Source organism: Pecten maximus, chromosome 17, assembly GCF_902652985.1.
Source record: "Pecten maximus chromosome 17, xPecMax1.1, whole genome shotgun sequence".
In the NCBI taxonomy this organism is placed as follows: Eukaryota; Metazoa; Mollusca; class Bivalvia; order Pectinida; family Pectinidae; genus Pecten; species Pecten maximus.
The window spans coordinates 4,896,966-4,913,217 of record NC_047031.1 but is presented as its reverse complement, the minus strand read 5'-3'; the positions used below and the strand labels follow the sequence as shown (position 1 = coordinate 4,913,217).

General features: G+C 39.7%; 1 protein-coding gene across 2 annotated transcripts in view; it reads left to right on the top strand.

Moving 5' to 3' along the window:
- Window positions 1-16,252, top strand: part of LOC117315424 (cyclin-H-like) — a 32,773-nt gene that overhangs the window by 139 nt on the left and 16,382 nt on the right. For both annotated transcript variants that reach the window (XM_033869609.1, XM_033869610.1), the window contains exons 2-6: window positions 747-897; window positions 2,298-2,420; window positions 3,651-3,724; window positions 6,231-6,432; window positions 12,308-12,418. In XM_033869609.1, coding sequence (XP_033725500.1) covers window positions 781-897; window positions 2,298-2,420; window positions 3,651-3,724; window positions 6,231-6,432; window positions 12,308-12,418 — 627 coding nt within the window. In that variant the 5' untranslated portion in view covers window positions 747-780. The remainder of the gene's footprint in view (window positions 1-746; window positions 898-2,297; window positions 2,421-3,650; window positions 3,725-6,230; window positions 6,433-12,307; window positions 12,419-16,252) is intronic.

The window sequence follows — 16,252 nt, the reverse complement described above, 5'->3', positions numbered from 1 at the left end:
CGACATAGTTGGCTTTATATACCTAACTTGAACTCGGTTGTCATTCGCTCAGCTGATCTTAACTTACCACACATGGTAACGTTAACATTTAAACTTGTGTAGTAGCCTAGTACTAGGGCAGTTAGCAATGCCACGAAAGGATGTCACCTCGACTCACGTTGTGTTCTGATTGGAGTCACCTCGACTCACGTTGTGTTCTGATTGGAATGTCAGGGTTTCAACCGGTGACACACATTCATGTACTGCCGCCAACACACCATAGGTTCAATTTGCCAATGGCATAGACGTGAAATGATGACTACAAGAGTATAGTAAATTTAACAGGTTTATTAAGATGAAGATGATATATGAAATATGTACAATTGTAATAGGAGTGGAAAAATGCACGGCCAGACCGGGGTTCGAACCTCCGAACACTAGCTGGATGCTCTACCGATTGAGCTACCTGGTCGCCGATGATCGACCAAGTCCAGTTCCGCTACATTCTTCCCTCCCATTTTTTTTAAGTCTTCGACCCCGAAGACTTCACAACTCACAACCCAGTTTCGGATATCCCCTTGTCAAGTATTCACCTCACTTGAAACAATTAAAGGTTTGGTCACATGCACCAAATGTCAGGGTTTCCAAAGTTCCAAATGTGGAGGAAGCTGTTTTTGTAATTTTTATTGAAAAAAAATGTTTGATATGAAAATTTAATAATATTAATGTTGACACCATCAAATTGTTGTGTATTTTTAATGTTGCAGTGCTGCTGGACAGAGGAAGGACATCCACACCATCATGTTCTCAACCAGTACACAGAGAAAGTACTGGACCTTCAGTGGTGAGACGGAGCTGGCTGCCACCAGGAGTGAGGCCAACGACAAGTTTATACAAACCCATGGCAGTCACATGATGGTCAGTTCATTGTGATAAACGTAAACTACATTTCAACAATGTACTTTTTTCTTTTGAATTTTTATTTTGTTTTTAAGAGGAATTGAATAAGTAGATTTAATTGTCATCTCATATAGATTAACATGTGTAGAAAATTTTATCAAAACAACTTTTTAAACTTGCTACACGTGCAGAACTGAGTTTTTTAGATGCAATTCGTACTTCTTATGTAACTTTATCTAAAGTGGTTTTATTTATATAATTTTTCAACCTTTTATTGTTAAATAGCAATGATGTCGATTATATTTTTGTTTCATTGTGGTATAAAAAAAATTGTTTGCAAACTTTTGTAAGAATCTGCTACGCAGATTCATACAGTTTGCAGACAAATTTTTTTCTTATCCCTATGAAACTAAAAAATAATTGACGCTTATAATTAATTTTAATTGATTTTAATTGAAAGTGAAATTGATTTTTAAATTTAAAACGTGTACAATTTAACTGAACTTATAAGGGATTCTTTTTCACAAATCAATAGGCAACGTCTATGGCACATTTTCGTGCCATTAACGTTTTTTTTTTTCAAAGATGTATGAAAAAAAATCTCAACCAATCAGAAAGCCCAATTCTGCATACAAACAATGGAAAATTAATTATTCAATCATAATAACATTTTTCAGAGAGGTAGCATCTTTAATAAAAAAAATGTATTTGAATACATAGTTTAAGTATCATATATACTCTTCAAATTTTTCTGGGTTACCTGAGATGAAGTCTCAAGTAACCCATTGTGATTGCCTTTTGTGCATTGTCCCTTGATCTATAAATAATTTATATTTTCAACTTCTTCTCAAAAACCAAGAGGCCAGGGTTATATGATATTGAGCCAGTAGCATGCTGGGATGAAGGGATACCAAGTTTGTTCATATACATGACCTTGATCTACATTCAAGCTTGTTCAGCTTTGTTAAATGTTGGTTGAAAAGCATCTATCAGTGTACATATTAAAACCCTCGAGACTGCGAGTCCCTTTGGCCTCTTGTTTAATTTGCATATAAGCGTTCTGTTCATCAATGTATAAATGTCAAAAGAGGTTAAATATTTGTTTAGTTCCTTTTGTTAGTTTACTGTTGGTTCAACTTCTCATTCTCTGTGCTGATTCTTTTCTACTTTTCCTTTAATTTCTTCTCTCATTCTTTATTAAGATATTAAAAACGGTACATATATCAACTATAAACAGTTACACAATAGATCATTGATAAAATATTATCTTTAATAAAGTGATGAATTTTAGCTAATAATAAGGAATGATTGTGTGTATTGAAAACTGAATTGTGAATGTGTTACATATTGTTCAAAAATCTTCAATAATTAAAATTAAAAAAAATTACTGTTGATACTGTTGATATTAAATATTTCAGGATGAACAGAAACTAAAACACTTCCTCACTCCTGAAGAAGAGAGGTTGATCTGCCGGCAGACTGAGCACGTCCTCAAGGAGTTCTGTAACATTTTTCAGCCTCCCATGCCAAAGTGTGTCCTGGTATGTAGTACAGAATGATCAAATCGTCAACAGCTGTTAACCAGTATAGTAATGAATAATAAGAGCTCTTAATTATGGTAGGCCCACCAATATATTTTGTTTAAATGATGATAAATTGTTTAAGTTGATGATTATTCATTTTATGTCCGACTATAGTTAATCATGATATTTTGTAATCAATCATGGTTTGAAGATAAAATGATTTTCAAGATTTATAGCCAACTTAAAAAATTGATATATCAACAATATTATTAGTAAATTGAAATAAAAAATTGCACTTAAACAACATTTTAAAACATAGCCTGGATGCCTTAAAAGATATCCACAACATTTTCCTCTGTTTTGGTTTATGTTTTTTGCAGATACATGTATTTCCTTTTCTGTTCATGACCGATAAATAATCGATCATCGATCATTTAAAAAATGGCAGCAGTCAATCATAATAATATAGACAATGACATCATAATTTGCACATGACAACAAAAAGGCTGTCTATGTTTAATTTTGCCCTCCACATTTGTAAAAATTTAAGTTTTCTGAGTCACGTGATAAAAAACATCTTAAGTTTGTTTTCATTTAATTTCTGATTTTCTAAATTTGTCTTAAAATTTTAATTTTTTGTTGACTAGGGCTCTCAAAAATAAAAACTTAAAAAATTTGTTTCATAAGATCTCCAACAAAATGAAAACTCCTTTAAGTTCTAATATTCAGTTTTTTGCTATAAATCCATCAATGAGATTAGGATTTTGTATTGGCCCCCAGCTGGGCATTTTTCGTCCACCTGAAATAAAAAAAAAAAAATTGTGATCATTTTTGTGCAGTGTCCAAGGGTCATCCTCTTGGGACAATGGCATACTTTGATAATAGTCTGAAAAGTTTGTTAAATTAAATGACCTTGACCTACCTTCAAGGTCACACTGGTCATAAGTATTGATTTAAAAACGAACAAAACATCAACTATTAGTATGTATTTTAGAACTCAAGTGACTTTTCAGGCCCATGGGGCCTCTTGTATATTCAATACAGTTTCAATACAGTTGGATAAGACAAAAAAAAAGTTCATCATAAAAAGGGGTACATATATTTTTTTACATTGGTTCTCAATTCAAAAAAATTTAAATTCAGGCCTGACCTGAATTAACAATATTTTTCCTTTAAACTCATGAGGAAACACTCGATCCCACTGATGTCAGCCATTCCAGGTTATAAATAATCTGTGTTGTGTTCCAGGGGACAGCACTCTGCTACTTCAAGCGATTCTACGCCTCTACATCGGTGATGGACTTCTATCCTAAGGATATCATGTATGTATGTTATGCAGTGTCAGTTTAAGTAGGTGGCTGAGTGGTTAAGGTGTCTCGACACTTTATCACTAGCCCTCCAACTCTTGGTTGCGAGTTCGAAGCCTAGGTGGGGCAGTTGCCAGGTACTGACTGTAGACCAGTGGTTTTTCTCTGGGTACTTTGGCTTTCCTCCACCGCCAAAACCTGGCACATCTTTAAATGACCCTGGTTGTTAATAGAACGTTGAAACAAAAAACAAGCAAACAAAACGTCACTTTAAGTAGGTTTAATTTGTATGTTTTTGGCTCGTTGATTACCATTAACAGGGGTGTACAATTCCACTAGCCCGACGCCCGGGGCTAGTAGTTTTCAGGTCAGGGCTAGCTGCTCTATGGCACTGACTAGCCCGTGGGCTAGTGAAAATTTCTTCTTCATAAATCTGCATGAAACGTCAAATTGCTTCTGTACCAAAATTTTCGTTAATAAATCTACATTAAAAGCCAGTTTGTTTCTGTATACAGTTCTGACAGTTGTAAACATGGTATAACTGGTCAAGTTAATAAAAAATTTCAACCACAGGTGGTTGACATCGGTTCAACACAGTTCTCAAACGTAAATAATATCTTCATCTAGGTCTATCAAATGCTTAGGTATGCCCTGAGCCCCGTTCGATTTGCACTCTTCTAAGAAGAGAAGCCTTCTAAGAAGATCGTATTCCGTTATATGTAAATCGAGTAAACCGGGAGAATAAAACAAAAAATAAGCAAGTTTTTAAGTTTTCACAAACACGATGATACAAACATGTGCATGTATGTGTTATAAATCCATCTCTAGTGAAACTCATCACTCGCACACTTAAAACATGGTCGCTGCCATCTTGGAAGATAAATCTTCCAGCTTTGAGACGGAAGAGTAGAAGATCTTCCAGAAGCAGAAGAGCTACAAATCGAGTGACCAGAAGATATATTCTAGAATGAGAAGAGCGCAAATCGAACGGGGCTATTGATAGCATTCAAGCGCACGAGTGATCCAGATGCAAACACGAGTGACCCAGATGCAAACACGGTCTGCCGACATCTCAGTATAGTTACAGAGATAATTAAGATAGGAATTTAATTGTGAAGTGACAGTTAGTGATCATATCACATTTATTATTGGGATATATAGATCTTATTATCAGTTGAGTTAATCTTCCTGTTAAATTGAAATTAGATCGTTGGTGCTGTTATATATACAGGTCTGTTTTGACAGATGTTATATTCAAAAACAGGCGTGATGACACTAAATTTCTTAAGCTGTTGGTTTCTAAATAAAGTAGGAGAATCTTGTAGATGTATATTTGACAGATGTTCACAACATTTTCATCTGAAAAACTCTACTTAACATTGTTATAAATTAAAATTTGAACTTTACTTGAATCGTCATGATAATAATTTCCTATGATTATGATTAAAAGTTAAAATGATATTGATTTCATTGATATTGGCACCTTTAGTTCCAATCCAATACAATTTGCTAGCTATAAGTTATCCCTCAGGAAATGAGATGGAGAACAAAAATATCTAGAAAGTAATGGATCAGAATGAATTCAACTTCAAGTTCACTGACATGAAACCAGAACTTTTTTTATAGTAGTGATTGAGTTGGTAATGGGTTGGTTTATTGAAATTAGCAGCTTTAGATTTAAAAAAAAAATAATTATTCCCTCTCATTTAATTTAGATTGAAGTATATTTCAGTTTAACTATTCAAAATACAATATTGACATATCATTGTATAGGTACATGTAACCGTCAGAAAGTTTTAACTCTTATCTACAACCAGTAAAATATAATCCATATTTTTATACTCTTAATTGTTTTGAAGTGTGTAAACTTATTTTATTGTACAGTTAATATCTTTCGCAATAGTTATGACTATTTTCACAAACAGACCATATAACATTCTGAGCAATATTAAAATTATTGAATTCTTTGTTAAATGGCAAGATTCTGATCAATTATGTTGAGGAAAAGGTACATTTCGGAAAACAATATTTAAATGGAATACATATATTGAAAAATATCAAAAGTGCAGGGCTAGTAGAATTTTCATCAGGGCTAGTGGAAAAAATAAGCTACTAGCCCTTGGGCTAGTGGAAATTTTTTAGAATTGTACACCCCTGCATTATCAATCAAAATTCTAATGTATCTACAATATTTCTCTTCTGATTGACATAAATTTGACAGTGAATAGAGGTATATGTATTGTCATAATGTTAAATTTGAATGAGAGTATGAAATGATTATGTTATATAAAACAGGAAATGACGTTATCATATCTGTTCAAAACAGTAAAATATATCTTTGAAAAGGAAATGACATTAATATTACTCCAGTTTAAACAGGAAATGATATCGTTATAACAGTTTAAACAGGAAATGACATCATTACTCCAGTTTAAACAGGAAATGACATCGTTATAACAGTTTAAACAGGAAATGACATCATAATTTTAGTTGACTCTGTAGGTATGACCTCTGTTGTCAGGTTGACCTGTGTATATCTGGCATGTAAAGTGGAGGAATTCAACGTATCCATTGGCCAATTTGTGGGGAACCTGAAGGGAGACAGAGAGAAATTCTCCAACATCATCCTTACTTTTGAACTACTCCTGATGGGGAAACTACATTACCACCTCACAGTACATAACCCCTACAGACCCCTAGAGGGCCTTCTCATAGACATCAAGGTAATTCACAGTACCAGGGCTTTTTCTGGGGGCTTTTTGGGGCCGTTAATGGGCCCCATTCCCAATTGAAAATATTTCATATTTAAGCCAAATTCCCAAAATTTGCAGTTTACTCCTGAAAAAATCTTTCCTAATTCACCAATTTTCTTCCCAAAATGAGACAAAAAGGCCCTTTCCGAAACCAGTGAGAAAAAGCCCTGAGTACATAACCCCTACAGACCCCTAGAGGGCCTACTCATAGACATCATGGTAATACACAGTAAATAACCCCTACAGACCCCTAGAGGGCCTTCTCATAGACACCAAGGTAATTCACTGTACATAACCCCTACAGACCCCTAGAGGGCCTTCTCATAGACACCAAGATAATTCACTGTACATAACCCCTACAGACCCCAAGAGGGCCTTCTCATAGACACCAAGGTAATTCACTGTACATAACCCCTACAGACCCCTAAAGGGCCTTCTCATAGATATCAAGGTAATTCACTGTACATAACACCTACAGACCCCTAGAGGGCCTTCTCATAGACACCAAGGTAATTCACTGTACATAACCCCTACAGACCCCTAGAGGGCCTTCTCATAGACATCAAGGTAATTCACTGTACATAACCCCTACAGACCCCTAAAGGGCCTTCTCATAGATATCAAGGTAATTCACTGTACATAACACCTACAGACCCCAAGAGGGCCTTCTCATAGACACCAAGGTAATTCACTGTACATAACCCCTACAGACCCCTAAAGGGCCTTCTCATAGATATCAAGGTAATTCACTGTACATAACACCTACAGACCCCTAGAGGGCCTTCTCATAGACACCAAGGTAATTCACTGTACATAACCCCTACAGACCCCTAGAGGGCCTTCTCATAGACATCAAGGTAATTCACAGTACATAACTCCTACAGACCCCTAGAGGGCCTTCTCATAGGCATCAAGGTGTACATAACCCCTACAGACCCCTAGAGGGCCTTCTCATAGACACCAAGGTAATTCACCGTACATAACCCCTACAGACCCCTAGAGGGCCTTCTCATAGACATCAAGGTAATACACTGTACATAACCCCTACAGACCCCAAGAGGGCCTTCTCATAGACACCAAGGTAATTCACAGTACATAACCCCTACAGACCCCTAAAGGGCCTTCTCATAGCCATCAAGGTAATTCACAGTACATAACCCCTACAGACCCCTAGAGGGCCTTCTCATAGACATCAAGGTAATTCACTGTACATAACCCCTACAGACGCCAAGAGGGCCTTCTCATAGACACCAAGGTAATTCACTGTACATAACCCCTACAGACCCCTAGAGGGCCTTCTCATAGACATCAAGGTAATTCACTGTACATAACCTCTACAGACCCCTAGAGGGCCTTCTCATAGACATCAAGGTAATTCACTGTACATAACCCCTACAGACCCCTACAGACCCCTAGAGGGCCTTCTCATAGACATCAAGGTAATTCACTGTACATAACCCCTACAGACGCCAAGAGGGCCTTCTCATAGACACCAAGGTAATTCACTGTACATAACCCCTACAGACCCCTAGAGGGCCTTCTCATAGACATCAAGGTAATTCACTGTACATAACCTCTACAGACCCCTAGAGGGCCTTCTCATAGACATCAAGGTAATTCACTGTACATAACCCCTACAGACCCCTACAGACCCCTAGAGGGCCTTCTCATAGACATCAAGGTAATACACTGTACATAACCCCTACACACCCCAAGAGGGCCTTCTCATAGACATCAAGGTAATTCACTGTTCATAACCCCTACAGACCCCTAGAGGGCCTTCTCATGGACACCAAGGTAATTCACAGTACATAACCCCTACAGACCCCTAGAGGGCCTTCTCATAGACATCAAGGTAATTCACAGTAAATAACCCCTACAGACCCCTAGAGGGTCTTCTCATAGACATCAAGGTTATTCACAGTAAATAACCCCTACAGACCCCTAGAGGGCCTTCTCATAGACATCAAGGTAATACACTGTACATAACCCCTACAGACCCCAAGAGGGCCTTCTCATAGACACCAAGATAATTCACTGTACATAACCTCTACAGACCCCTAGAGGGCCTTCTCATAGACATCAAGGTAATTCACTGTACATAACCTCTACATACCCCTAGAGGGCCTTCTCATAGACATCAAGGTAATTCACTGTACATAACCTCTACAGACCCCTAGAGGGCCTTCTCATAGACACCAAGGTAATTCACAGTACATAACCCCTACAGACCCCTAGAGGGCCTTCTCATAGACACCAAGGTAATTCACTGTACATAACCACTACAGACCCCTAGAGGGCCTTCTCATAGGCATCAAGGTGTACATAACCCCTACAGACCCCTAGAGGGCCTTCTCATAGATATCAAGGTAATTCACCGTACATAACTCCTACAGACCCCTAGAGGGCCTTCTCATAGATATCAAGGTAATTCACTGAATATAACCCCTACAGACCCCTAGAGGGCCTTCTCATAGACACCAAGGTAATTCACTCTACATAACCCCTACAGACCCCTAGAGGGCCTTCTCATAGACACCAAGGTAATTCACAGTACATAACCCCTACAGACCCCTAGAGGGCCTTCTCATAGACACCAAGGTAATTCACAGTACATAACCCCTACAGACCCCTAGAGGGCCTTCTCATAGACACCAAGGTAATTCACTGTACATAACCTCTACAGACCCCTAGAGGGCCTTCTCATAGACACCAAGGTAATTCACTGTACATAACCCCTACACACCCCTAGAGGGCCTTCTCATAGACATCAAGGTAATACACTGTACATAACCCCTACAGACCCCTAGAGGGCCTTCTCATAGACATCAAGGTAATACACTGTACATAACCCCTACACACCCCTAGAGGGCCTTCTCATAGACATCAAGGTGTACATTACCCCTACAGACCCCTAGAGGGCCTTCTCATAGACATCAAGGTAATTCACAGTACCAGGGCTTTTTCTGGGGGCTTTTTGGGGCCGTTAATGGGCCCCATTCCCAATTGAAAATATTTCATATTTAAGCTAAATTCCCAAAATTTGCAGTTTACTCCTGAAAAAATCTTTCCTAATTCACCAATTTTCTTCCCAAAATGAGACAAAAAGGCCCTTTCCGAAACCAGTGAGAAAAAGCCCTGAGTACATAACCCCTACAGACCCCTAGAGGGCCTTCTCATAGACACCAAGATAATTCACTGTACATAACCCCTACAGACCCCTAAAGGGCCTTCTCATAGACATCAAGGTAATTCACTGTACATAACACCTACAGACCCCTAGAGGGCCTTCTCATAGACACCAAGGTAATTCACAGTACATAACTCCTACAGACCCCTAGAGGGCCTTCTCATAGACACCAAGGTAATTCACTGTACATAACCCCTACAGACCCCTAAAGGGCCTTCTCATAGATATCAAGGTAATTCACCGTACATAACACCTACAGACCCCTAGAAGGCCTTCTCATAGACACCAAGGTAATACACTGTACATAACCCCTACAGACCCCTAGAGGGCCTTTTCATAGACATCAAGGTAATTCACAGTACATAACCCCTACAGACCCCTAGAGGGCCTTCTCATAGACATCAAGGTAATTCACTGTACATAACCCCTACAGACCCCTAGAGGGCCTTCTCATAGACATCAAGGTAATTCACTGTACATAACCCCTACAGACCCCTAGAGGGCCTTCTCATAGACATCAAGGTAATTCACTGTACATGTACATAACCCCTACAGACCCCTAGAGGGCCTTCTCATAGACATCAAGGTAATTCACCGTACATAACCCCTACAGACCCCTAGAGGGCCTTCTCTTAGACATCAAGGTAATTCACCGTACATAACCCCTACAGACCCCTACAGACCCCTAGAGGGTCTTCTCATAGACACCAAGGTAATTCACCGTACATAACCCCTACAGACCCCTAGAGGGCCTTCTCATAGAGGTCAAGGTAATTCACTGTAGATAACCTCTACAGACCCCTAGAGGGCTTTCTCATAGACATCAAGGTAATTCACTGTACATAACCCCTACAGACCCCTAGAGGGCCTTCTCATAGACATCAAGGTAATTCACAGTACATAACCCCTACAGACCCCTAGAGGGCCTTCTCATAGATATCAAGGTAATTCACTGTACATAACCCCTACAGACCCCTAAAGGGCCATCTCATAGACATCAAGGTAATTCACTGTACATAACCCCTACACACCCCTAGAGGGCCTTCTCATAGACATCAAGGTAATACACTGTACATAACCCCTACAGACCCCTAGAGGGCCTTCTCATAGACATCAAGGTAATACACTGTACATAACCCCTACACACCCCTAGAGGGCCTTCTCATAGACATCAAGGTGTACATTACCCCTACAGACCCCTAGAGGGCCTTCTCATAGACATCAAGGTAATTCACCGTACATAACCCCTACAGACCCCTACAGACCCCTAGAGGGTCTTCTCATAGACACCAAGGTAATTCACCATACATAACCCCTACAGACCCCTAGAGGGCTTTCTCATAGAGGTCAAGGTAATTCACTGTAGATAACCTCTACAGACCCCTAGAGGGCCTTCTCATAGACATCAAGGTAATTCACTGTACATAACCCCTACAGACCCCTAGAGGGCCTTCTCATAGACATCAAGGTAATTCACAGTACATAACCCCTACAGACCCCTAGAGGGCCTTCTCATAGATATCAAGGTAATTCACTGTACATAACCCCTACAGACCCCTAAAGGGCCTTCTCATAGATATCAAAGTAATTCACTGTACATAACCTCTACAGACCCCTTTAGGGCCATCTCATAGACATCAAGGTAATTCACTGTACATAACCCCTACACACCCCTAGAGGGCCTTCTCATAGACATCAAGGTAATACACTGTACATAACCCCTACAGACCCCTAGAGGGCCTTCTCATAGACATCAAGGTAATACACTGTACATAACCCCTACACACCCCTAGAGGGCCTTCTCATAGACATCAAGGTAATTCACTGTTCATAACCCCTACAGACCCCTAGAGGGCCTTCTCATAGACACCAAGGTAATTCACTGTACATAACCCCTACAGACCCCTAGAGGGCCTTCTCATAGACATCAAGGTAATTCACTGTACATGTACATAACCCCTACAGACCCCTAGAGGGCCTTCTCATAGACATCAAGGTAATTCACTGTTCATAACCCCTACAGACCCCTAGAGGGCCTTCTCATAGACACCAAGGTAATTCACTGTACATAACCCCTACAGACCCCTAGATGGCCTTCTCATAGACACCAAGGTAATTCACTGTACATAACCCCTACAGACCCCTAGAGGGTCTTCTCATAGACATCAAGGTAATTCACCGTACATAACCTCTACAGACCCCTAGAGGGCCTTCTCATAGACACCAAGGTAATTCACTGTACATAACCCCTACAGACCCCTAGAGGGTCTTCTCATAGACATCAAGGTAATTCACCGTACATAACCTCTACAGACCCCTAGAGGGCCTTCTCATAGACACCAAGGTAATTCACTGTACATAACCCCTACAGACCCCTAGAGGGTCTTCTCATAGACACCAAGGTAATTCACTGTACATAACCCCTACAGACCCCTAGAGGGCCTTCTCATAGACGTCAAGGTAATTCACTGTATTGAGAAGCGTCGGCGGCCATGTGATTAAGTTGTCCCAACACTTTAACACTAGCCCTCCACCTCTGTGTATTTTGTCCCCATTAATTTGCCAACCTGGCACGTCCTTAAATGACCCTTGTTGTTAATAGGACGTTAAACAAATAAACCGAACTGTAACATTGTGAATTCTTTCTGTTGACAGAGTCGTTGTACGCTGATTGAGGACGCTGAAAAATTGCGAGCTTACGCCGAGGCTTTTGTGGACAAATCCGTTGCTAATACTGACGCTTGTCTTATATTCTCCCCGTCACAGGTATGTACGTTGTGGATGTAATTATAGGCTGGCAGGCTGGTCATTGATAGAGACTGGTCATTGATAGGGATAGAGACTGGTCATTGATAGGGATAGAGACTGGTCATTGATAGGGACTGGTCATTGATAGAGACTGGTCATTGATAGAGACTGGTCATTGATAGGGACTGGTCATTGATAGAGACTGGTCATTGATAGAGATAGAGACTGGTCATTGATAGAGATAGAGACTGGTCATTGATAGGGACTGGTCATTGATAGAGACTGGTCATTGATAGAGACTGGTCATTGATAAAGACTGGTCATTGATAGAGATAGGGACTGGTCATTGATAGAGATAGAGGCTGGTTATTAATAGAGAAAGAGACTGGTCATTGATAGAGACTGGTCATTGATAGAGATAGAGACTGGTCATTGATAGAGACTGGTCATTGATAGAGATAGAGTCTGGTCATTGATAGAGACTGGTCATTGATAGAGACTGGTCATTGATAGAGACTGGTCATTGATAGAGATAGAGACTGGTCATTGATAGAGACTGGTCATTGATAGAGATAGAGACTGGTCATTGATAGAGACTGGTCATTGATAGAGATAGAGTCTGGTCATTGATAGAGACTGGTCATTGATAGAGACTGGTCATTGATAGAGACTGGTCATTGATAGAGATAGAGACTGGTCATTGATAGAGATAGAGACTGGTCATTGATAGAGACTGGTCATTGATAGAGATAGACTGGTCATTGATAGGGACTGGTCATTGATAGAGACTGGTCATTGATAGAGACTGGTCATTGATAGAGATAGAGACTGGTCATTGATAGAGACTGGTCATTGATAGAGATAGAGACTGGTCATTGATAAAGACTGGTCATTGATAGAGATAGAGACTGGTCATTGATAGAGATAGAGACTGGTCATTGATAGAGACTGGTCATTGATAGAGATAGAGGCTGGTCATTAATAGAGACTGGTCATTGATAGAGATAGAGACTGGTCATTGATAGAGACTGGTCATTGATAAAGACTGGTCATTGATAGAGACTGGTCATTGATAGAGATAGAGACTGGCCATTGATAGAGACTGGTCATTGATAGAGACTGGTCATTGATAGAGATAGAGACTGGTCATTGATAGAGACTGGTCATTGATAGAGACTGGTCATTGATAGAGACTGGTCATTGATAGAGATAGAGACTGGTCATTGATAGAGATAGAGACTGGTCATTGATAGAGACTGGTCATTGATAGAGACTGGTCATTGATAGAGATAGAGACTGGTCATTGATAGAGATAGAGACTGGTCATTGATAGAGATAGAGACTGGTCATTGATAGAGACTGGTCATTGATAGAGACTGGTCATTGATAGAGATAGAGGCTGGTCATTGATAGAGACTGGTCATTGATAGAGATAGAGACTGGTCATTGATAGAGATAGAGACTGGTCATTGATAGAGATAGAGACTGGTCATTGATAGAGACTGGTCATTGATAGAGATAGAGACTGGTCATTGATAGAGACTGGTCATTGATAGAGATAGAGACTGGTCATTGATAGAGACTGGTCATTGATATAGATAGAGGCTGGTCATTAATAGAGATAGAGACTGGTCATTGATAGAGATAGAGACTGGTCATTGATAGAGATAGAGACTGGTTATTGATAGAGATAGAGACTGGTCATTGATAGAGACTGGTCATTGATAGAGACTGGTCATTGATAGAGATAGACTGGTCATTGATAGAGATAGAGACTGGTCATTGATAGAGATAGACTGGTCATTGATAGAGATAGAGACTGGTCATTGATAGAGATAGAGGCTGGTCATTGATAGAGACTGGTCATTGATAGAGATAGAGACTGGTTATTGATAGAGACTGGTCATTGATAGAGACTGGTCATTGATAGAGACTGGTCATTGATAGAGATAGAGACTGGTCATTGATAGAGATAGAGACTGGTCATTGATAGGGACTGGTCATTGATAGAGACTGGTCATTGATAGAGACTGGTTATTGATAGAGATAGAGACTGGTCATTGATAGAGATAGAGACTGGTCATTGATAGAGATAGAGGCTGGTCATTGATAGAGACTGGTCATTGATAGAGATAGAGACTGGTTATTGATAGAGACTGGTCATTGATAGAGATAGAGACTGGTCATTGATAGAGACTGGTCATTGATAGAGATAGAGACTGGTCATTGATAGAGATAGAGACTGGTCATTGATAGAGATAGAGGCTGGTCATTGATAGAGACTGGTCATTGATAGAGATAGAGACTGGTCATTGATAGAGATAGAGACTGGTCATTGATAAAGACTGGTCACTGATAGAGATAGAGACTGGTCATTGATAGAGATAGAGACTGGTCATTGATAGAGATAGAGACTGGTCATTGATAGAGATAGAGACTGGTCATTGATAGAGACTGGTCATTGATAGAGATAGAGACTGGTCATTGATAGAGATAGAGACTGGTCACTGATAGAGATAGAGACTGGTCATTGATAGAGGCTGGTCATTGATAGAGACTGGTCATTGATAGAGATAGAGACTGGTCATTGATAGAGATAGAGACTGGTCATTGATAGAGATAGAGACTGGTCATTGATAGAGATAGAGACTGGTCATTGATAGAGATAGAGACTGGTCATTGATAGAGATAGAGACTGGTCATTGATAGAGATAGAGACTGGTCATTGATAGAGATAGAGTCTGGTCATTGATAGAGATAGAGACTGGTCACTGATAGAGATAGAGACTGGTCATTGATAGAGGCTGGTCATTGATAGAGATAGAGACTGGTCATTGATAGAGATAGAGTCTGGTCATTGATAGAGATAGAGACTGGTCATTGATAGAGATAGAGACTGGTCATTGATAGAGATAGAGACTGGTCATTGATAGAGACTGGTCATTGATAGAGATAGAGACTGGTCATTGATAGAGATAGAGTCTGGTCATTGATAGAGACTGGTCATTGATAGAGGCTGGTCATTGATAGAGATAGAGACTGGTCATTGATAGAGATAGAGACTGGTCATTGATAGAGACTGGTCATTGATAGAGATAGAGTCTGGTCATTGATAGAGACTGGTCATTGATAGAGATAGAGACTGGTCATTGATAGAGGCTGGTCATTGATAGAGATAGAGACTGGTCATTGATAGAGATAGAGATAGAGACTGGTCATTGATAAAGACTGGTCATTGATAGAGATAGAGGCTGGTCATTGATAGAGATAGAGACTGGTCATTGATAGAGATAGAGACTGGTCATTGATAGAGATAGAGACTGGTCATTGATAGAGACTGGTCATTGATAGAGATAGAGACTGGTCATTGATAGAGATAGAGACTGGTCATTGATAGAGATAGAGACTGGTCATTGATAGAGACTGGTCATTGATAGAGACTGGTCATTGATAGAGATAGAGATAGAGACTGGTCATTGATAGAGATAGAGACTGGTCATTGATAGAGATAGAGACTGGTCATTGATAGAGACTGGTCATTGATAGAGATAGAGACTGGTCATTGATAGAGATAGAGACTGGTCATTGATAGAGACTGGTCATTGATAGAGATAGAGACTGGTCATTGATAGAGATAGAGACTGGTCATTGATAGAGACTGGTCATTGATAGAGACTGGTCATTGATAGAGATAGAGACTGGTCATTGATAGAGACTGGTCATTGATAGAGATAGAGACTGGTCATTGATAGAGATAGAGACTGGTCATTGATAGAGATAGAGACTGGTCATTGATAGAGACTGGTCATTGATAGAGATAGAGACTGGTCATTGATAAAGACTGGTCATTGT